At 46.6% G+C, this 23,253-nt stretch overlaps 2 protein-coding genes across 3 annotated transcripts in view; one reads left to right on the forward strand and one right to left on the reverse strand.

Moving 5' to 3' along the window:
- LOC105488029 (calmodulin like 4) lies at positions 1-12,352 on the forward strand. The gene is given in 6 exon segments (XM_011751674.3): positions 1-181; positions 183-240; positions 332-362; positions 6,140-6,280; positions 8,218-8,406; positions 12,034-12,352. Coding segments are annotated over 6 exon segments (585 nt in total). The 5' UTR covers positions 1-113; the 3' UTR covers positions 12,132-12,352.
- A 2,345-nt stretch (positions 12,353-14,697) lies between these two features.
- The window catches only part of LOC105488018 (protein inhibitor of activated STAT 1), a 141,671-nt gene continuing 133,115 nt past the window's right edge, over positions 14,698-23,253 (reverse strand). For both annotated transcript variants that reach the window (XM_011751672.2, XM_071101144.1), the window contains exons 13-14: positions 22,800-22,837; positions 14,698-18,629 (exon numbers count right to left, since the gene is read on the reverse strand). In XM_011751672.2, coding sequence (XP_011749974.1) covers positions 18,336-18,629; positions 22,800-22,837 — 332 coding nt within the window. In that variant the 3' untranslated portion in view covers positions 14,698-18,335. The remainder of the gene's footprint in view (positions 18,630-22,799; positions 22,838-23,253) is intronic.

Genomic DNA, 23,253 nt, shown 5'->3' on the forward strand with positions numbered 1-23,253 from the left:
GGAGAGCCTTCCGCAGCCCCGTTTCCTCAAAAATCCAACCTGCCCGGGTGGCGGGTCCTGAGCTGTGCTCAGGAAGCTGGAATCTGACCCTGGTGGCGTCGGGCCCGGTCTCCATGGCAGCCGAGCATTTATTACCCGGGCCTCCACCCAGCTTGGCAGACTTTAGACTTGAGGCTGGAGGAAACTGAACGCGGTTCTGGGAGCAGCGAACGCACGGGTGGCAGCCGGGGCCTCAGGATGGTGAGTGAGGGTCTGTGTGGGCCTGGCCAGGGCTGGGGGTGTGAGCCTCAGGTGGAGCCCTCCCCTGACTGCTTTCCTTTCTCTGCTGCAGGCCAAGTTTCTTTCCCAAGACCAAATTAATGGTAGGTTGGGTTTGTTCTTTAATTAGCAACTCAGCAAAACATGGGTCTCATTAGGCAGTTTGCTCTGCTCATGTTTTCTTGGTGGGAAGGAAGGTGGCTGGGCGAGAGCTGGGCCCACCCACGGGGCCAAGAGCTGCAGGGAGGCGGCCGTCAGTGGGCTGGGGGTCGGGGGTAAGCCTCCAAAATAGAAATGTGGCTTTATACGTGTCAGTGTGATTTACAAACCAGGGCGCTAAGACAGAGCCCACTAGGTTTCCCTCCAGAGCCTGACCAGTTGGATTTGGGGACTGAGGGGACTGGGGATGGAGAGAGAGACCATTAAAGGTATGGCTGACAGCAGGGAAAGAGGAGGGGCTTTGTAACTGAGACAGAACAGAGGCCAGGTTTGCACTCTCCAGCAGGATGCGTCTACTCTCTGGGCCTCAGTCTCCCTATCTGTAAAATGGGAGGGGGTCCACTGAGTCCCCTTTGCTCTGGCATCAAGCCTGGTTTGGGTGTGAGCACTTCATTCCCTGGGTCCCCTACTCTGCCAGCCCTCGACCAGGCTTCAGTTTCACACCATGCAGGTTCTATTTCCACAAGGCCAAGAGCACAAAGGGTTGGGTTACAAAGAACTCAGGGGCCCAGACCTGAGCCAGGGGAGCCTCATGACTGCAGCCCCCCTATACCTGGCAGGAGAGGCCCAGGAGGCACAGCCAGCTGCTGCTTGAGGTTGTGACCCTGAACCTGTCCCAACAGTGGACGTCAATGGGCCTGAGAGTCCCCCCAGGCATCCCTATTCCTCCAGGTCTCTGCTGAAACATCGCCTTCTCAGTGAGTCCTTCGCTGACTACTGGAGCTAAAATTACAGGTACCAAGGCCGGGCGCGGTGGCTCACGCCTGTAATCCCAGCACTTTGGGAGGCCAAGGCGAGCAGATCACGAGGTCAGGAGTTCGAGACCAGCCTGGACAATATGTTGAAACCCCGTCTCTACTAAAAATACAAAAATTAGCTGGGCATGGTGGTGGGTGCCTGTACTCCCAGCTGCTCAGGAGGCTGAGGCAGAAGAATCGCTTGAACCCAGGAGGCGGGGTTGCAGTGAGCCAAGATCGTGCCACTGCACTCCAGCCTGGGCGACAGAGTGAGACTCTGTCTCAACAACAACAAATTACAGGCACCTTGGGCCCTTGTGATCCAGGGTAGGGTCCTGAGAGCCCAGCCAAATGGGGTTAGGGTTACCCGGCCAGGAGTTCCAGAGTTCTGGGTATTCTGAGCTTGGTCTAGAGGGGCAGGAATTGTGAGCTCCAGGTGGGCACCTCCATGTAGACCCCTCAAACTCTTTATCCCAAGAGGAGGGCCAGGGCAGGAGCAGGGACTTTTAAAACACAGGGCCCGAGGCAGCACCCTCTTGTCCAGGTCCAAAGGTGATACTGAATGGTGGACTGAGGGCTGGAGTTCAGCTCTCAGCCTCAGCATCCTCCCACCCATGCCTGGTTTTAAGGCTCACTGACCCTCCCTCCTGGGATGGCCAAAGCTCCCAGAAGGGAAGAAGGTAATTTCTCTTTGTATCCCAGTATCTGACACCAAGAAAGTGGCCACCAATGTTTAACGAGTGTGTAAAAGACTGGACGGGATGGCCTAGCGAAGTGGAAAGAACAGGGGCTTTGGAGGCGGCAGACCTGAAGCCTAATCACCCTGAGCCTCGGTTTTCTCACCTGTGAAGTAGGGATATGCCACCTCACCAGGCTGCTGCGAGCCAGGGACAGAGGGGGATAATGTCAGTTACGTGCTGGACGCTGGGCCAGGCACAGGCAGGTGTCACCCACATGTAGGCTGGGGCTGGCTCACTACAGCTAGCAAGAGCCATTTTTTAGGAATTTTGCAAGCAGGATGTTAAAGCCAGCCATTATTAAATAATGTAGGATCAAACAATGTTTCAGTCCCTACATCTATCTATACAAAAAGTTAAAAAGACAGCCCTATTGTGCTCAGTAGAGCTGGTGATTTCAAATAAGTTTCAATTTAATGAATGTATTTGGTACAAGGGTGAGAAATAGTTTAACAGTAGATCACATCAGATTTTTCATTGGAAAAAGAATCACACTCATTGGCATACAGCTTCATTTGTCAAATCATGGTCGAATCAAAACTATAGGTTGGCAATGGATATAAGAGTTGGCAAAACTTGGGCTGGGCATGGTGGCTCACGTCTGTAATCCCAGCACTTGGGGAGGCCGAGGCAGGTGGATCACCTGAGGTCAGGGGCTCAAAACCAGCCTGGCCAACATGGTGAAACCCCATCTCTACTAAAAATACAAAACTTGGTGGGCGTGGTGGTGCACGCCTGTAATCCCAGTACTTTGGGAGGCGAAGGTGGGCAAATCACCTGAGGTCAGGAATTCGAGACCAGCCTGCCAACATGGCAAAACCCCATCTCTACTAAAAGTACAAAAAATTTAGCCGGGTGTGGTGGCAGGTGCCTGAAATCCCAGCTACTCAAGAGGCTGAGGCAGGAGAATCACTTGAACCCAGAAGGCAGGGGTTGCAGTGACCTGAGATCAAACCACTACACTCCAGCCTGGGCAACAAGAATGAGATTCTATCTCAAAAAAATAAATAAATAAATAAATAAATAGCCGGTCGTGATGGTGCATGGTGCATGCCTGTAATCCCAGCTCCATGGGCGGCCGAGGCAGGAGAATCGCTTGAATCTGGGAGTGGAGGCTGCAATGAGCCAAAATCGTGCCATTGCACTCTAGCCTGGGCAACAAGAGTGAAACTCTTTCAAAAAAAAAAGAGTTGGCAAAACTCATTCGTAGTAATCAAGTGGCCAGATGGAATTTATTTATTTGAGACAGAGCCTTGCTCTGTGCAATTGCATGATCTCTGCTCATTTCAACCTTCACCACCCAGACTCAAGGGACTCTCCCACCTCTCTCTCCTGAGCAGCTGGGACTACAGGCACGCACCACCACACACAAAATATTTTTAAATATTTTGTAGACATGAGGTCTTACTATATTGTCTGGGCTGGTCTCAAACTCCTGGGCCCAAGTGATACTCCTGTCTCGCCCTCCCAAAGTGCTGGGATTACAGGCGTGAGCCACTGTGCCCAGCCCTAGATGGAATTTATAATAAAGAATAGTGTACATTTCCGTATTATTTGTAAGTTGTGTGCTACACATCCTTTATGTTTGTACAGTGCAGAGGACCCAAGTACATATATGATCAGATCTGATGGTTAAACATCCAGCACAGCTGGTGTTATCCTAGGCCTTGCGCAGGTCTCTTTCTTGTCCCGGGGGATTTGCATTTTCAAAGAGAAGACTTAAAGGGGATTTTTAATCCAATTCATTTAACCCAATTAATCCTTTCATTCAACAAATGTTTGTGTCCCTTCTTTGTGCTAGCCCCGTTCCAGGCACTAGAGCTACAACAGTGAACACAAAGACAAAAATCCCTTCCTCACGGGGGTCACCATCGAGGGAGGGGAACGTGGTGAAATATAGGTGCTAGTATGTTAGAGGGCCGACCTGGCAGGAGGAAGAGCAGGAAGGAGAGCCAGGAGGTGAGGAGGGAGAGTGGAGAGAGGGTGGAGGAAGGGGCCAGTGGGAAGCCCAGGTGGGTCTCCAACACCCTGCTGTCTGTTCCAGTGCAGGAATTCCAAGTTCACATCTGGCCTTCCAGGTCTTTAAAGGCGTGTGAGGCAGGGAGACGGCGCATATCTGATGTGAAGGTTTGTTAGGAGTTGGGCCTCTGAGCCCTGGCGCTGCTGCTGGCAAGGACCACAGGTCCCCAGTGACTGACAGGGCTTGTCAGGGAGTGGTGAAGTGCGCCCATCTGCAGATCCAGGCTGATTCTGGACCCCAAGGGTGTGATGAGCACCTTCCAGCACAGGTCAGGCAGGGACGGCGGTGGGCCTCTGGCCCTCCCTCACCCAGGGGCAAACCCAGACAGAAAGACAAGGTGAGAGTGGCCATGAGAGGTCCCAGGGGCACCACCTGCAGTGCTAAGGTTAAGCTCTGTGATTGGGCAGCCCTCTCTCTGTCCCCCTGACGTGAAGTGATGGCGTTGTCCCGTCTGGCACTGGGCCCTCTTGCAGGCAATTTGGTTTTATGGGAATCAAAGCTGGGATCTTAGGCCAGGCTCTGGCCCTGCTTCCTCTGGGCCGCTTCGGCCCCTGCCACCTGGTCCTGTCTTTGGTTTGCTCCTTTGGAAGCTCAGGCTCTGGAACGTTCTGAAAGGGCAGGTGTGTGGGGCTGGGGGTTTCCTCTGTCTCTCCACAAAGGCCATGAATTTGTCTCTAAATGGTACATGGCAATCTGCCTGTCTTTAGTGACACCCCTGAAATCCTACCAGGGAGGCCTGAGTGCCTTCATTAGGGAGTATGAAGGGACCCCTGGTCTGGGCTAGGGATTTGAGGGGGCTCCTTCTACATCCTCTCCCTCACTCTGCTGCACTCAGCAGTGTTTGCCCTGGAACTGAAGGCAGTGTGGCCTGGCGGGCAGAGCTGCCCACAGCCAGGCTGTCAGTGTTGCAGCCCTCAGTGCCCTGTCTGCACATGGGAATATGAGGAGCGTGTCACAGGGTGGTGGGGATGAAGCGAGGGCCTGGGGGCAGAGTGCTCAGCAATGTGAACTGTCATTGTTGCTGTCATCAGCTAAGGTGCTGTTGTCCAGGCCTCTAAGGACCCACCTGGGTGGTGTGAGAAGCAGGAGAGAGAACAGAGCCCTGAGCCCCAGCCTGGGATGGCCAGCGCCAGGCCACTGGGTTCCCACGGCTCCACCCACAGGCCCGGGTGCCTCGTCTGGGCTGGATGAGAATCTCCCTGTCCTGATGGTAGCCCCACCTACCCCCGAATCAGACGTTCAGTCAGTGCGGCCCAGGGACTTTCCCTGAACTCCCAGCTGGCCTTCCTGGGACTCCCAGGGCTGGGAGCCCGTGGGACGGCTATGTCAGGCCAGGAGCCTGTGGGACAGCTATGTCAGGCCGGGAGACTGTGGGTTTAGGGGAGCCTTAGCTCCGGCTGCCTTCCACCTCTACCAAGTACCGAGGGAGAAGGGGCTTCAGACCCTGGGAGAATTTCCCAGCTGGACCCTTTGAAGCCTCTAGGAACAGGACCAGGGCCCGAGTCCATGGATAGCTTGAGGGTTCAGCAGCCTGGAGGCCAGGGCGGGAGCAATAGGCTCAGAAATGCCCCAGCTCTAATGATGATAATATCACCATATGAGGGCCACTCTCTGCCAGGCCTCCTGGGATTTCTGGCTCTCACAGTAATCCTGAGGCCTTATTATTCCCATTGTCCAGAAAAGTTGTGTTTGCAGAGGTCCCCTGGGGGTCTGGACGCCTTGCTGTGGGTTTCTGCTCTCCGCTGTGAGCCCTGGAGGGGTACTGTGCTGGGAGTTGTAGTCCTGAGGGTTGGGCGGGGGAGGGGGAGGGAGAAGGAAGGGAGGGGGAGTAGGGAGGAAGGGAAGAGGAGCCAGATAAAATACAGGATACCCAGTTAAATAGAATTTCAGACAACAAATACTTTCTCAATAGAAGTATATGTCCTATGCAAAATTAGGGGCATACAATTAAAATGTATTCAGTGTTTTTCTGAATTCAGTTTAACTTGGCAGTCCTGTATTTTCATTTGCTATATCTAGCACCCTTGGGAGGGGAGGGGAGGGGAGAGAGGGATGGCAGGAGTGGGCAAAAGGAAAGGGAAAAGAGGGAGAAGAAACTGAGGACAGGGAGGGCGGCATCAGCGGAGAGTGACCAGACGCTGCTGACCCTGCCTCTGGGCTGTGCGCAGAGTACAAGGAATGCTTCTCCCTGTATGACAAGCAGCAGAGGGGGAAGATAAAAGCCACAGACCTCATGGTGGCCATGAGGTGCCTGGGGGCCAGCCCGACGCCAGGGGAGGTGCAGCGGCACCTGCAGACCCACGGGATAGGTGAGTGGTGGTGGGAACAATGCTGAGTGGGGAGGGGCCCGGCAGGTGGGTGCAGACGGTAGACGTGTGAAAAGCTCAGCAGTTTGAGGGGCAGCTGGCAGGCAGGCCTCCTGGGGACCCAGCTGTGGCAGCCCCAGACCAGGAGTGCTGTGCCTTACTTCGGCTTCCTGGAATCCTCGTAGCAATCAGTGATACCTCATCTCACAGACCTTGGGATCTAGGCGTTCCAACAGACTTATCAAACCCAGGGAAAAGCCGCGCTGACAGCAATCCCAATGTTTTATAGAAACATTTCCCTTTGTTGAGTATTTGTCATGTGCTTACCTCCAAAACCCTACGAAGTAGGCATTCTCTTAACCTCATTTTCTCTTTTTTTTTTTTTTTTTTTTTGAGACAGAGTTGCTCTGTCACCCAGGCTGGAATGCAGTGATGAGATCTCGGCTCACTGCAACCTCTGCCTCCCAGGTTCAAGTGATTCTCCTGCCTCAGCCTCCTAAGTAGCTGGGATTACAGGCGCCTGCCACCACGCCTGGCTAATTTTTGTATTTTTAGTAGAGACGGGGTTTTGCCATGTTGGCCAGGCTGGACTCAAACTCCTGATCTCAGGTGATCTGCCTTCCTCGGCCTCCCAAAGTGCTGGGGTTAGAGGCATGAGCCACTGTGCCTGGCTTTCTCCTAACCCACTTTACAAGCAAAGATCAAGGTTTACAGCCACTAAGTTCTTGAGCCAGTGATGGCATCAGGATTAGAACCCAATTCTTCTGATACCAAAGACTGACCTAAAAACTATGCAATAGTTTTTAGAAAAACTATTGCTAGAAAAAAAAAAAAAAATGCCGAAAGAAAACCCATCCAAAATGTTACCAAGTAGTTCTCTCTGGTGATGGGATTATGGGTGATTTTTATTTCTTTTATTGTTGTTTCCTGTATTTTCAACAATGAGAACATATACGGCTTTTCACAGTCAGAAGCAGATTTTATGTTTTGTTGTGTTTTTTTCTAAGAAAAAAAGTAGTAGTTTCAGAGGCTGGGGTGGCTGTTTGCATTGGAGGCTGGACACTCAGGAAGGAGGGACTGGCCCAGGGGAAGGGGGTCCCCTGGGAAGAACACTTGACCCAGAGCCCACAGGCTGCTGCTCAGTCTCAGGCCCCCAGCTTCCTCATCTCATGGGGGTCACCACCATCTGCTAGGGTTACCGAAGGCCCCACTAGAGGATGCCCGCAGTGGCACTGGGATCCTGCCCTGGGGCAGGCCACGCTGGGCCCAGGTGGGCCTCTGAAGGCCTGCAGCCTGGCGGCGGGGTGCTCAGTGGTCTGATACCTGAGATCCCCCATGTCCAGCTCCAAAGCGGTAGTGGTTTCCTTGATTTCTGTCTCCTCTAAACAAATAGGAAGTTGTAGTCAGGGGAAGTTTTGATTTCCTGCAGTTACATCCCAGCCAGGGCGCGTGGAGGAGGGGCTGGGGTGGAAACTGCAGTGAGGGGAAGACAGGTGAGCAGCCCAGCCTGGCACTGAGGCTTGAGGCCGCAGGTGGGGGCACTGATCCATCCTGGTAGATGTGCTGTGGTGGTTGTCAAAGGTGGAATGGACACATGGACCTGTTTCCCTCCAGTTCAGGGCAGGAGGGAAGCGCTAAAAGGGAGTAGAGGAGCCCAGTCCTCCATCTGTGGATGGGACCCCGCTTTCTTGAGTTTTGGGGTGATGATAAGCATCATCACTGAGGACGTTGCTGAAATGAAGAATGTCCAGTCCAGTGAGGGGCCCGTTGTGGGAACTCGGTGGGAGAGGCTGCATCCTCTTCACTGTGACCACTGCCACATCCTGGCGTTCCCTGGTCGGTGACCCTTGAACTGGATGTGCAGGTCCAGCAGGAGGCTAACTGGCTTCCCAAGAGCCTTTTTCCCTCTGCTCACTCTGATGTGTTTGTGGGTTTCCTAGATGGAAATGGAGAGCTGGATTTCTCCACTTTTCTGACCATTATGCACATGCAAATAAAACAAGAAGACCCAAAGAAAGAAATTCTTCTAGCCATGTTGATGGCGGACAAGGAGAAGAAAGGTTACATCATGGCGTCTGACCTGCGGTCAAAACTTACGAGCCTCGGGGAGAAGCTCACCCACAAGGAAGGTAACAGCCTGGGGCCTGTCTCCCACCAGTCAGAGGGGGTTAGGAAGTTGGGAGGAGGGTACCAAAGCCCGGCTGATGCCACCAGGGTGGTGCAGACCATCTCTGTTGATGCATGCACAGGAGACTGTGAGCAGATGCCATACTAGGTGGGTGCTGGAGCCTGGGGAAGAACCAGGGGGCCTGGAGGGGTGCAGGGAGAAGTCTGCCAGGGTGAAGGGACAGCTGGGGGGAAACCCAGCTTGGACCCCACAGGGCAGGGAAGCTGGAGCATGCAGTCCGGCCTCCCCCTGTGTTTAAGCTCTCACCGTGGGGCTTCGTCTAGTGCCTATGACAGCCCTGGGAGCACAAGTGCCTACTTCTACTGATAAAGAAGCGGGGGAGTGAGTGGCTCCTGAGCAGCAGTGCGGGAGTGAAGGCAGGTCTAGACATCCCTGCCCCTCCTCCCATCACAGCAGTCTCTGCAGTTGCTGCTGAGGTTGAGTTTCCGAATTGAGGTGCTGCTTTGCTTCCTTTCCAACTCAGGCTGCTCTAAGCTCTTCCAGAAGGGGGCTCCACAGGGAACTTTGCCAGGACACTTGGAGAACTGCCGAGACAGGCGGGGTTCCTGGTCCCAGAGCCCCGTGAGAAGGGGTCTCTCTGCCTTGTGCCTTCCTGCAGCCCAGCAGGCCTTCTTGCCTCAGAGCAGGACAGAGCCTGGGGTTTTCTAGGAAAGCCCTTTGTACACACTCTCAAAGGGACCCCCACGCCGGGCCATTTGCAGCCTTTGTTCTTCCAGTCTGCGGACCCTCCTGCCCAGCCCTGCCACATCAGCAGCAGCCAGCCAGCTCTGCCTCTGCCCAAGGCCAGGGACCCCGACCTCAGAGCCTGGGGTTTCTAGTTAGGCTGCCCTGCTGGCCTGTGGTTGGGACAGGAGAGCTGGGCTTGGCCACAAGTGGGTGCTGAAAACAGGCTTCAAAATGATGGACTTTCCGTCCCTGGTTAAATCACCATAAACCACTGGAGGAGGGGTTTGAGGTTGTGGTTTGAATCCTGGGTGCTGGGAGACCTCTCCCCCACCTCACTTTCCTTGCTAGAAATGAGGGTACAAAAGGTGACCCCTCAGGTCCCTCTGAGCTACCACTCTACAAATCAGTCTGCTCAGATTTTAGCTGCCGCCATTAAGGCACAGTGCAGAGAGTTTAAAAATTGCCTGACATAAAACTTAGCCAGGCGTGGTGGCGCACGCCTGTAGCCCCAGCTACTCGGGAGGCTGAGGCAGGAGAACAGCTTGAATCTGGGAGGCAGAGGTTGCAGAGAGCCGAGCTTGCGCCACTACACTCCAGCCTGGGGAACAGAATGAGACTTCATCTCCAAAAGTAAATAAATAAATAAATAATCAATCGCCCAACAGCAGGCTGGGTCTCCATACCCCACTTTCCCAGGCTCACCTCTTGTGGCTATTTTCACATAGACAGGGAAGACATGGGCCGTCCTTCCCTCCCAGACTCCCCGCAGGACACCGCCCAGCCCTCTAGGCAACAGGTGGAGTCAGCAGAGGGAGCAGGGCCTTATTTTTGTGGTTAATGATCTCTGTCCTAAAGCAATGTCATGGCCGCAGACTCACATACATCTCTCATAACCAGCAGAGGAATGTTTCACAGAAACTGGTGAGTTCCAGACAAGCAGGGACACCGATTTCCCTCTCACTTGCCACGGGAGATGGGAAGAATGATACCAGCAGCAGGAATCCTTTCTCTGGGTGATCGAAAGACAATTTTCAGTTTGACTAAAAAACATCCTTGGAACGGCTGCGGGTGAAGCCTTTTCCTCCTGAGGCCTGGGACGGGCTGACTTCAGCACTGGCTTTTTATGGGTCTTTGAAGTGAGACGGAGTGAAAGGCTATTCTACTCGGGTGTCCTCAGCACCTGGCTAAGTGCTGTCCCTCGCCCAGATGGGAAGAGGCTGCAGTGACTGGTCCTGGAGCTGATGTTGGCCTGCCCCCCAGGATGGTTTTAGCCAGCTGGCTGATTGTAGAAACTTCTCCACAAAATGAGATGAATTAGTGTCCTCAAATTCTCCCATTACTCAGAACTACCATCATCTTAGGCACAAGGCACGGTGATTGTACTTTCGAGAAGGATAGTTAAGCACAGAATCACAGGATATTTTCTTTTTTTTTTTTTTTTTTTTTTTTTTTTGAGACGGAGTCTCACGCTGTTGCCCAGGCTGGAGTGCAGTGGCGCGATCTCGGCTCACTGCAAGCTCCGCCTCCCGGGTTCCCGCCATTCTCCTGCCTCAGCCTCCTGAGTAGCTGGGACTACAGGCGCCCGCCACCGCGCCCGGCTAATTTTTTGTATTTTTAGTAGAGACGGGGTTTCACTGTGGTCTCGATCTCCTGACCTTGTGATCCGCCCGCCTTGGCCTCCCAAAGTGCTGGGATTACAGGCTTGAGCCACCGCGCCCGGCCAGGATATTTTCTAACTGACTACAGGGGTGTGTGTGTGGAAGGTGTCCAGGCCTGGGAAGTTGACACAGGGCAGTGAGATGAGGATGGGCTAAAGAGGCATGGTAGGTTGGCCCCAAGAGGCCATTGTGGAGAATACAAGCTGAAATGGCTCTTGCCAACACCTGGGACAAGCTAGTATTTTATCCCAGGAATCCAGAACCAGAAGAAACAAGCAAATGAAGTTTTTTTTTTTTTTTTTTTTTTTTTCTGGAGCGATGGAGAACAATGGCAGTCTTGTATGCTGTGAGCTCTCAACACAGTTGGATTTATTTTTCTCTCATAAAAACCCATCCCCCAAACATACTTTTTTTTAGAAGTGATGGTAGCAGACAGTGCTTTTCACTAAGTCCTCTCTTGGGGTGGGGGCAGGGGTGGTGAGGAGCATTGGCTTAGGGGAGAAGGCAGGCAAGTGAGGGGCAGGCCGAAGCCTGGGGCTGCCGAGGATGTTCGCTCTGCCTGCAGGCTGAGCTGGTGGAAGGTAAAAACTCCAGGACAAAGGTTTCTAGAAATAGAGGCACAGGGGTCATATTTTCATGAAAAAATAAAAATAAAAGCACAGGGTGGGCCAGGCACAGTGGTTCATGCCTGTAATCCCAGCACTTTGGGAGGCTGAGGTGGGTGGATCACCTGAGGTCAGGAGTTCAAGACGAGCCTGGCCAACATGGTGAAACCCTGTCTCTACTAAAAATAAGAAAAACTTAGCTGGGTGTGGCGGCACGTGCCTGTAATCCCAGCTACTCGGGAGCCTGAGGCAGGAGAATCACTTCAACCTGGGAGGCGGAGGTTGTAGTGAGCGGAGATTGCGCCATTGCACTCCAGCTTGGGCAACAAGAGCGAAACTCTGTTTCAAAAAAGAAAAAAAAAAAAAAGCCCAGGGTGGCATCAGTGACCAAATCCTTACCAGTACACCTCCCTACTCCCTGCCCCTGCAGAAAGCCTGATTAGCTCTAAATGGAATCCGTGGTCTCAGGAGGGCAGGAGTGGGTTGTCCCTTTCTGTTCACTGGTTTACTTCCTGGTCTATAGGAATAGTCAACTGGACACTCAGGGAGGACCTTAGGGGAGCTCCAGTCCCCAAAGAACTCACTGTTTTATAATGGAACACTAAAGCCAAACTGAAAAATTAATGTGATTTATTGCAGTGGATGATCTTTTCAGGGAAGCAGGTATCGAACCCAACGGCAAAGTGAAGTATGATGAATTTATCCACAAGATCACCCTTCCTGGACAGGACTATTGAAGGAGGAGAATGCGAGAGCCTCCCCTGGGCCTGAAAACTTGGAGCGATTAATTTTTAAAAAGAAAAGTGTTATTTTCACTTGGGGGAGATGGCAAACACAGTGGCAAGACAACATTACCCAACTACTGAAGAGAGGCTAACTAGCAACAATAATAGATGATTTCAGCCATGCATGGTATGAGCAGATCTTTTTAATAAAAGATTTGTATTGATTTTATTAACTACCATGAGTCCGGCCCTTTCAAGCATGGAAGGAGCCTGTGGTTTGGAGTCTGGCCTGGGTTCCAGTCCTGGCTCTTCCGCTTCCCACTGTGACTTTGGGCAAATCATTTCACCCCTGAAAACTTCGGGGCCCTCACACAAGCTGGATTCCCACTTCTTACCTCATGGAGCCTGTTGAGGAAGGATTGAGCTAATGACTTAAGGGTAATCTACCAAGAGACTTACTCTGTATTTGGGGGCTAGAACCATCTTCCATATTTCCAAGATGAAGCCAGTGCTAGCTGAGAAGCTGCAACAAACAAAAAGCTGTAACACTTATGACAATTCTTGCGGTGCCAGAGGCCCATTTACAAATTCTCATTTCTATCTCAATAGATACAGTGACAAAGCTCAGGCTATTGGTTCATAAACACAGAGTATAGAGTGAAAACATTGTAGAGTGAAAACACATGCTAAAATGAGGCAGCATCAGCTGAGAGCGGGAAGAGTGATCTACTCTACACCTCACACCAAAGCAAACCAGATGTGAGCGGCTGAATTCACTGGCCTTGCAGAGCTCAAGAAGGGGGCTTCCAATGCTGTGAGAATTCTGAGCTGTTCCCTGGGCTCTGTTACCAGGCAGAGAGGTTCCAGGGAGGTCTGCTTAAGTGGCCCACACTGGTCATAGCCTTAAGCCACTTCCCCAGGACTTATGGAGAGAAATAAGGGGATGCAACCAGCAATGGCCAGGGTACAACAGCCCTGGAAAACAGTAGTAGGAGCACTAGGCTTTCTGGAAGTCCATCCAGCTCGAGTGGCTTTGAGTTAGTTAGCCAGAAGGTGCCAGGTTGGTGCTGCCAGAGATTCAGAGGTGCCATACACTTGTCAAATCTGGATCATTCATAGTGCCAGCACAGTCCTAAAAAGGGCTGGAGTACCACAGCAACACAGGAGGGGCTGCAGGGCTCCAAGTGCAAAGATTTTCATGTATGTATCAAAAGTGGGTTCTCTGGGCTGCGGCTTTGTCTAGTGCCACAGGCTAAAGCAGAAGAAAACCAAATCAAACGGGATGTGTCTTTTGGAAGGATGTACAAGACACAAATCTTCCACCAGGCACCGGGCACAGGGAAAACTGCAGGGAGCAAGAGTTGTAGTGTTAGTGCAACTGTCTCAACAATGCCGTGTGGCTTCAGACCCAAACAAGGCCCTGAGGAAGGAGACTCTCATTTCCCCAAGTGTAACTGCAAAGGGAGTAAGTGGGAATTCCTAGGAGCCACAGAGAAGAGTTTTGTGGGGGTCAGAGTAAGTAAATGGTCGAAATGCCAACTAGGTGAAATTGTGACTATCTGGCTGGGAAGCCCAGGTCCGCACAGTGTAGAAGCAGATGTTTTGTGGGATCTGAGGTTTATAAGATTTGGCTGCCTTAAGAATACAAAAACAGAAATGCAGAATTTCTGGGGCTGCTCCCAGGACCAGGGCAAGTGAGGGGTCCTCATGCTTAAATTTCATTACCTTCAAGGTAAATCCACCAGAGGGCCGGTTAGACACTGCCCACCCCACCCCCCACCTCCCCCCAAGAGATCTGCTGTCACTTTCAGGCAAGGCTCAAAGGTCCTAGGCCGGCACCTCTTTTGAGCTCCACTCATGGACATTATGAAGTAAATCCTGCACAGCCAACCTGGAATACCAAAGATTAGATGGGAGATAGATACCAATGATTTAGATGGAACAGGAAGAGCAAGTTCTGGCTATAAAAAATGAGGGTACTTTCCGTCAAAGCTTTTCTATGTCTGTATTTATCACTGAATAGTCCCAGTATGGCTTTAAAGCAAGTTTTATGCATCTCATTTGCCTAACGGGAATCTGAAGTATAGCTTGCCAAAAACACACAGCTGGTGTGGAATTCGAACCTGGGGCTCCTCTTCACAGACTCCCTGCTCCTCATTAAGGGGATCCAGTGGTCCAGAGCCTAAGATCCTGTGAAGTGTTCCGATTCAAACCTCTACCGGAGGAAGGGCTGTTATATTACTCCTGTCCTGGTTTCAAGCTCATTCCTGAAATTCCAGCTGGTTTCTCTAGCACCTAGTGTTGTTTACAAGAAGGCCACGGTGCTCTTAGCATTCAAACTGCAGATGCTGAACAGATGCTGTGATTTATTAAAGAGCTAGCCATATTTCAACAAGAGAGGGAAATGATGGCTATATATTCATTACTTACCTCAAAGCATGCTGCAAGAAAATTAGTTACTTGTCATGCTTTGAAATCTCTGGATGAAAGGTGCTTTGGAAGCACAAACCATTATCACTTGTCTCACAGGGATTTTGTCCCCTTGAACACCCAGCAGTGTTATTTTACAGAAGACAAATTAACTGAAGGCTTTTCTTTTATTACATCTAAAGAGCTCTACATAAACAGGTAACATTCAATAGGTAAACAATTTTTTTTCCAATGCATGTAATAAATATTTTCACTTGGTACTTTTATACAAACTGACATTGTCTACTATACATTTTTAAAAGCCATTTTACTGGTTTGGCATGCGGTATGGAAATTCTAAGAGAGAAAGTTTTAAGGCAATGAATCACAGATTTAAGTTCATGGAATTTATGGTAACTTTATCTGTTTATATACATTTTCCCCTTTGTTAAACAATTAACAGCAGCACACTCTGGGACCACCAGCTATTTTCCCTCCCTCTTTCTGAAATCTAAGCTTTATGTTTAAAAAACAGAATTCAACATATATTGATAAAACAAAATTCTTACTAAAATAATTTCAAATGTGCTTTAAAAAGTCCTGAAGATCTTGAAAGTTTTATGTATTTAAAATCGAAATTGTTTTAAAAACAATGCTCTTTCCATATTAACTTAAGAGTTAGGATATCTTTTCATTCCATTTCAGACACTTGACTCAAAGGAAAATCTACCAAGGAATCAGAGTTTTCAGAGCTTACGTGAATCTTTCCTAAGTCAGTAAAGATACAGAATTGTGATAATGTCTACATAATTAGTAAAGCAATTTTAATGCTCAAAATAGTCAACCAAGCGTGGCATGGTTCTGGTTCAGTTTTTTTTTTTTTAAAGATGTATCCAATAACGCTCACAAAGTAATTAAAAGCCACTTTAACCCTGCTAGTCAAATAGCTATTTTATCAAAGATGTGTGCATACAGATGTAAATATACACACACACACAGTACTGTACAGAAACAAACATATGCATACCTACTATGAATGGCCAAGGCAAGGGGGATGATGGCAACTTGACTAGATTCTGAGAACTGCTATTTGTCCACAGATAGCATGTCAATGTTGGCATGGGTTGGGGAGTGAGGGTAGGCTAAGAAAAAAAGAGATGAAGTGACTCTGTGCTTTTCTTTAAACTTAGGAGTTAAAGACATAGTACATGACTCTACTAGTAATTAGTAGAGATCATGAAGTGTGATTGATATTGACCATGAGGCCAACAGAGTGACAACTATTACTTAATGCAACATTTTGGAAAGTCAACAACTGATGGAAACAAACTCCTCACAGGGTGGAATGAACTATAATTAAGACAACTTCTGAATGGCTAGTTTCTCCTGTGGACACATGACCAAAACCACTGAAACCACTCTATGTTTATTTCTCCCTATTACCTGTTCTTCTCTTAGGTTGGTAAATGTGGGACACTGAGGGAAATTAACCTTCTCTACAACTGGACAGAAGAACGTAGAGGGATATGTTTTCCACTGGATCATTCAAACAGTTTGTATAATTCAGCATCATACACAAAGTTATTGATCAGAATTTTGAGACCACTAACAATGACACATAAAAAAACAGGAAGAAAACTATTCATTTTACCTAAGACAGCTGAATTAGTAAAAATATGTTTCCTAAACCAATGTAAAATCAGAAAACAAACTCCCCACAATTTTGGTAATTTCTACCCCAGTCCAAATTTAGACACAAATTATGGTACTATTAGAAATTAGCCTAAATTAATATGACATTTGCTCACTGTAATACCAGATTCATTAAAAAACGTAACTGTTTCCTGGTTAACCGACAATCTGTTTTTTTTTTTTATTGCAAATTGTTTTATGACTATAACTCAGCCATTTGTGTGTGGAATACACATGCGTAGGGGAAGACTATGAAACTCACTTGTTACTCACACACACTTGTTTATAAATACATATATACACACACACATATACATATCAACACCAACTTTTTTTTCCAAAATTCAAGTCAACAATTTAGTGGCAGAGAGATGCTATAAAAACATTATTTTTAGATGCCACACAGTCATGAGAACCATTAATTTTATCATACAACTGAAGTACAGCCATCTTGAATTCTACCTGGATTAAAGTAGATCATTTTGTTACCAATGCAAGGTTTAAAACTACAAGTGTATACACAAAGGTGGTCCTTCATCAACTCTGAGAACATTAACAGTTGTGGTAAGAAAATCCAGTCTGGAAAAACGGCAATCATTATGCCCCTTCTTTATATTTTCTGTTAAACCTGCCTTCTCAATCAACTAAAAAATATTTTCCACACCTGAGAACATCATACCTTCTCTGATGAGGATTTTGGAACGTAAGTAGAACCACTTTTCCTTCCCTCCAACTCATATTTCTCTCCTGAAAAACAGTTTTCAATATATTTACATGTTCCATTATGAATAAGAGTAGATCAGACTGATCCATGAATTCTAAAAAAATGACTTTCCTATGTCATACTTGTTAAAAGGTGAAGAAAAAGATAAACAAGGTAGATATGCTAAGAAAATAGGTATACTCACAACCAAAGAGTAAAAATGACTAAGGGTCAAACACATCTTGAATTTCAACTGTTTATCAAATAGTAGACTTCTACAAAAATGTGGTGCATTGTACTTTCCAAACAATTTATTTTTAGAATAACTGACTGTTTATCTTTCTTTTTGAGGCGATGTAACATTACCTCTGTCAGCTGCACAAAACACCTGACAGGGCTTTCTAAGCTATTTTTACTTCCTACTTTGGTATGAAGATCTTACATGAAAAACTGTTACTCTGTGGCCAAAAAAGCAGGTATTCACAGACTTGGTTTAAATACACAATACTGGCAAACCAGATTTAGAATAAAGAACTAGACTAAAGTGTATTATTCATAGTTCGGCTAAGCCTACTCCTTACCCAGACAGCTTTATTCCAATATCTCTAAAACATATTCTTGGGGTACAGAGCAAATAAGAGAATATGTGATGGAGAACATGCAGTTGGGATAGTTGATAAAGATGCTCACACGTGAGTTCAAGACCTTCAAAGCACTTTGAAAGAAGCAAGCAACTGATTATATTAACTGAATGCACACTCGGGAGAAGAGGGAACAGTGATGACAGAAAAATACATACAGACGCACACAATGAACACACAACCCACGAGCCATGTCCTGAAAATACACAGGGAATGCAGCGGGACAGATGAGCTTTATAACTTAAGGCTGGATAAAATATGCACACACACACAAACAGAATCCAAGTCTGTCGTTTTCAGAAAATGGAAATCAAACTATCCCCCCAACCCCCTCCCCACAACAAAGAAAAGCCCACAATTTAAAACTTCATACATGCAATTCCTTTTCTGTTATTGCAAATAAAATAATGCCATTGAAGTAAAATAAAACCAAAACCATAGGACAAATGATGAAAAATCTTCAGAATCCAGAAAAAAATGAGCTGAAGGTGGTTTGTGGGTGCTTGTTTTTTCTTTTTTCTTTTCTTTCCTTTTTTTTTTTTAAACAAGTGTTTTTATCACACAGGCAGTCTTAGATTTATATACAAAAGTAAAACTGAAAATATAGTTTTGTTCTCTGTACATTTCTTTTAATTTTTTCCCTAAAAAAAGGAAAAAAACACGCTTGTATACTTTTCTAAACAGAGTAAGGTAAAACAGAGCACAAAGTTCTCTTCTTTCTGCCAAGTTCATTTGATCTGGGGTGGGGATGGAAGCAGCAGGGCCTGGGAATCAGTCCAGTGAAATAATGTCTGGTATGATGCCAAAGATGGATGCCGTGTCCGTGCTGCTCCTGTTTGTGACGGTGTGGCTATGGCTCTCCCTTAGGCTGTTGGAAGAAACCAGGCTGCTGTTACTGCCACTACTGCTGCCATTGGTGGTTGGCAGAGAAGTACTGCCTCCTGCACTTAACTGATCAAGAAACATCTGTGAAGAGGTATACGGAAAAAACCGAGACGAGTGTAGGAGGTCTTGATCATCTGAAACTGCTGCTGCTGCAGCGGCAAGCAAGGAGGTGTTGTAATGCTAGGGAGGGGAAACAAAAGACACAAAAATGTTCATTATACTTCTAAATTAAAACATTTTCTCCTCAGCAGAACACAGCCCTACATTTAAGACAGCCTGAGTATCTAGGGTTTCTGAAATATTTACTAAGACATTCTGCAAAATCAAATGATCTTATGTAACGACTGGAGCATTGATCTTGAGAAGACATTTTTGTATCTGAAACTGGAGGAAAAACAAAATAAAAATTTCATTGTTTTTTGTTTTAGTTTGTATTGCAAGCAATTATCAATTCTATTTCCTAAGAAGCATATGCTCAGAAGCAGAGGGAGGGGCAGACAGTCCACCCTTTTGCTAGTAAGGAGATACGTAGCCAAGAAATCTATCAGTCAATATGACTCACTGCCCAGTTTCTTTATAAAACAGTACTGGAAACCAAGACACTGTTTTTACTATACACTCAGGCACCACTGAAAGAAAGAATTTTTATTTAAATTTTAAAGCCATAATAATGGGTATGATTACTCTGAAGTTTTCCAAGGAAATTTATTCTTTCTCTCGGCTACACATTATACTTTTAAATACAGTCATGCGTCGCTTAACGACACGGATGTGTTTTGCGAAATGCATCATTAGGTGCTTTTGTGGTTGTGAAAACATCAGAGTGTGCTCGCACAAACCTAGATGGTAGAGCCTACTACATACGTAGGCTGTGTGGTCTGGGCTACTGCTCCCAGGCTACAAACCTGTACAGCATGGTACTGTGCTGAATGCCATAGGCAACTGTAACACAATGCTAAGTATGTGTGTATCTAAACATAGAAAAGGTACAGTAAAAATACGGTATAAAAGATAAATAAATAATACACCTGTACAGGGCACTTACCATGAATGCAGCCTGCAATACTGGAAGTTGCTCTGGGTGAGCCAGTGAGTGGTGAGTGAATGTGAAGACTCAGGACACTACTGTACACTACCATAGGCTTTCTAAACACTGTACACTATGGCCACACTAAATGTGTTAAAAATATTTTTCCTTCTTCAATAATAAATTAACATTAGCTAACTAATTTTATTAACTTTAATTTTTTAAAACTTTGGTAACAACACTTAATTTAAAACACAAGTACATTGTACAGCTGTACAAAAATATTTCCTTCCTTATATCCTTATTCTGTAAGTTTTTTCCATTTTTAACATTTTAAAATATTTTTTACTTTTTAACTTTTCTGTTAAAAACAAAGACACACACATTAGCCAAGCCTACACAGGGAGATCAGGGTTGTCGATGTCACTGTCCTCCACCTGCACAGCTTGTCCCACTGCATGGTCTTCAGGGAAAATAGCATGCATGGAGCTGTCATTTGCTATGACAACAATCTTCTGGCATACCCACTGAAGGACCTGCGTGAGGCTCTTCTTAAGGAGGTGTCACTCTTTTCAGAAATATGTCCATGGTGTTTTGCTTGGTTTCTTTTTTTATCATAGATTTGCTTGTAAGTAGATAATGTACCACAAACATTCCTCTCTATTAATGAAAACCTTTCATTGTTAGGACCCGTTTTTTTTTTTTTTTTTTTCTGAGATGGAGTCTCGCTCTGCCGCCCAGGTTGGAGTGCAGTGGCGCGATCTTGGCTCACTGCGACCTCCGCTTCCCAGGTTCAAGCGATTCTTCTGCCTCAGCCTCCCAAGTAGCTGGGATTACAGGTGTATGCCACCACACCCAGCTAATTTTTGTATTTTTAGTAGAGACGGGGTTTCATCATGTTGGTCAGGCTGGTCTCGAAATCCTGACCTCATGATCCACCCGTCTTGGCCTCCCAAAGTGCTGGGATTACAGGTGTGAGCCACCACATCTGGCCAGGGCCCGTGTTTTTAAATTTTTTTTTTTTGTTTTTTTTGAGATGGAGTCTTGCTCTGTCGCCCAGGCTAGACTGCAGTGGCACAAACTCAGCTCACTGCAAGCTCCGCCTCCCGGGTTCATGCCATTCTCCTGCCTCAGCCTCCCGAGTAGCTGGGACTACAGGTGCCTGCCATCATGCCCGACTAATTTCTTTTTGTATTTTTTAGTAAAGACGGGGTTTCACCGTGTTAGCCAGGATGGTCTCAATCTCTTGACCTCATGATCTGCCCGCCTCAGCCTCTCAAAGTGCTGGGATTATAGGCATGAGCCACTGCGCCTGGCCTTAAATTTTTTAAGTGGCTTGTTGAGGTCTGCAAAAGCTTCTGCTAAACCCTTCACTGTGAATTTTCTTGGAGGTTCTTTCTTTTTGTCTCCTGCAGTTTCCTTTTCTCTTGCACCTTCTGCAGCTACGTCTTCCTGTTCCAGTTCCAACAGATCCTCATTAATCAATTCCTCAGGGACCACCTCTAGGAGCTTCTCAATGTCATCCTCATCCATATCTAGGTTAAAGTTGTTTGCCATCTCAACCACAGCCTTGTTGATTTCTGCAACCTCTTCATCCTTAGCAGATTCTTTGAAGTCATGAACAAACTTCTTCAGTGTCTTCTAGATGTCATTCACATACTCCTTGGTGACACCACTCCATGCCCAAGCAAGGTTCTTGATGCAGTCATAGCTGTTGTAAACCTTCCAGAATTGCATCAGTGTCTTCCCAGTGTTTTTCAGTTGCAGCAACAGCCTGGGCAAGGATCCTCCTCAGGATCTTTTAATAGGCCTTAAAAGCTGCTACAACTCCTTGATTCACTGGTTGTATCAAAGATGTGGTACCTGGAAGGAGACACAACACTGTGATATTGGGATGAAGATCACCAATCAAATGAGGATGTGTGGGAGTATTATCAACAAAAATCATAATCTTGAAAAGTATGTTACTTTCTAAATAGTACTTCTCCATTTTGCTGGCATAGCAATTCAGGAGGACATCCTGGAAGAAGAGCTGAGTCATCCATGACTTCTTATTGCTTGTGTAGTACATGGGCAGTGTGTGCTTGTTGACATGCTTGAAGGCTCTGGAGTTCTCACTGTACCAGATCACAAAGGGTTTCAATTTGTAGCCTGCAATACTGCCCCAAGCGAGACTGTTATCTAGTCCTTAAAAGCCTTGAAACCTAGCATTGACTTGGCTTCTTTATGGATGAAAGTCCTTTCAGGGATTCATTTCCAGAATAGGGAGGTTTCATGCATATTGAAAATTTGTCTGGCAAGTAATCTTCCTTCATAATCAGCTTATCTAGAGTTTCCAAAAATTCTTCAGCTGCCTTCACATCTGCATTTGCAGACTCTCCACTCACTTTGATATTACATAATGAATAATGATTCTTGAATCGTTTAAACCACCCAGAGCTAGCAGTACATTTAACACTGTTGTTGGGTCTGGTCTTAAATTCTTTAAACATTGCAAACAAACTTTTTGCTTTGGCCATGATCATTATGGTGCTGAGAGGGATATGTTTCTTCGTCTGGTCTTCAATCCAGGTCACTACAAGTTTCTCCATATCTGATACAGGCCCTTCTCAAATTTTTGTTAGTCTTGTTGCCTTCAATGAAGCAGATCCTTTAACAGCTTCTGTCACTTTGTTCTTGTTCTTTAAGACTGTGGCTATGGTAGAATGGGACTGCCTGACTGGTGGGCAATAACCATCACTGATCTTCCACCTTCATTGTCCTTAATCACTTTTAATTTTTTTGCCATGTCAATCACTCGATGTGGCCTCTTACTGACAACATTAGCTGTGGATTTTGTATGCTTAGGGGCCATGATGAACAAAACAAGACAAGATTTAATCAAGCACAAGAGGAAATGATGCAATCAAGAGATATGGCTAACTGGGATGTATGAGGCTGTCCTGGAGTAACATTGCACACTGTTTTACAGCAAACTTAAAAAAAAAAATAAGTAGAAGATGTACACTCTAAAATAACAATAAAAAATAAAGTAAATACATAAACCAGTAACATAGTTATTATTATATTGTACATAATTGTATGTGCGATACTTTTACATGACTGGTGGCATAGGTTTGTTCACACCAGCATCACCACAAACACGTGAGTAATGCCTTGTGCTACGATGTTACCATGGCTATAATTGATGTAGGAATTTTTCAATTCCATTATAATCTTATGGAATGCATATATGGTCTGTCATTGACCAAAATGTCATTATGCGGCACATGACTGTATTTTTAATGTACAATTAAAGTAACAGTAAATTTTTCATAACATACCTGATTGTCTCCTGATAAGAAAGGAAAGAAATCTAATCCTGTGGAAGAAAAAATTATTTCAGTTAAAAAAAAAAAAAAAGGAAAAACTCTTCCAAATGCCCCAATACTTCAAAAACAAATACAAGTCTTAAATGCTATGTCACTCAGAATTTTTATTTAAACATGAAGAGTTGAGCTAAATGCTTTATGTCTCTCCCATCTTTAGATTACTAAGGCTGAAAACTAAGCTTTGGCAATGATTTGTCTTCTCTGTGACCCCATTTGGGGGACTGAGGCCATGATCACTCTGTCAGATTTAACACTGATCCTTAAACTGGCATAGTACTTTTTAACAAATGCTCTCATGGACTCCTCTTAAGGAAACTTTCAATCTACTCTCAAAGTTACTCCTCACAAGCACTTCATGAAGTATGTAATTATTTTTGCCCTCATTTTGCAGGTGAGAAAGTTTGAA

Source organism: Macaca nemestrina, chromosome 7 (assembly GCF_043159975.1).
Source record: "Macaca nemestrina isolate mMacNem1 chromosome 7, mMacNem.hap1, whole genome shotgun sequence".
NCBI lineage: Eukaryota > Metazoa > Chordata > Mammalia > Primates > Cercopithecidae > Macaca > Macaca nemestrina.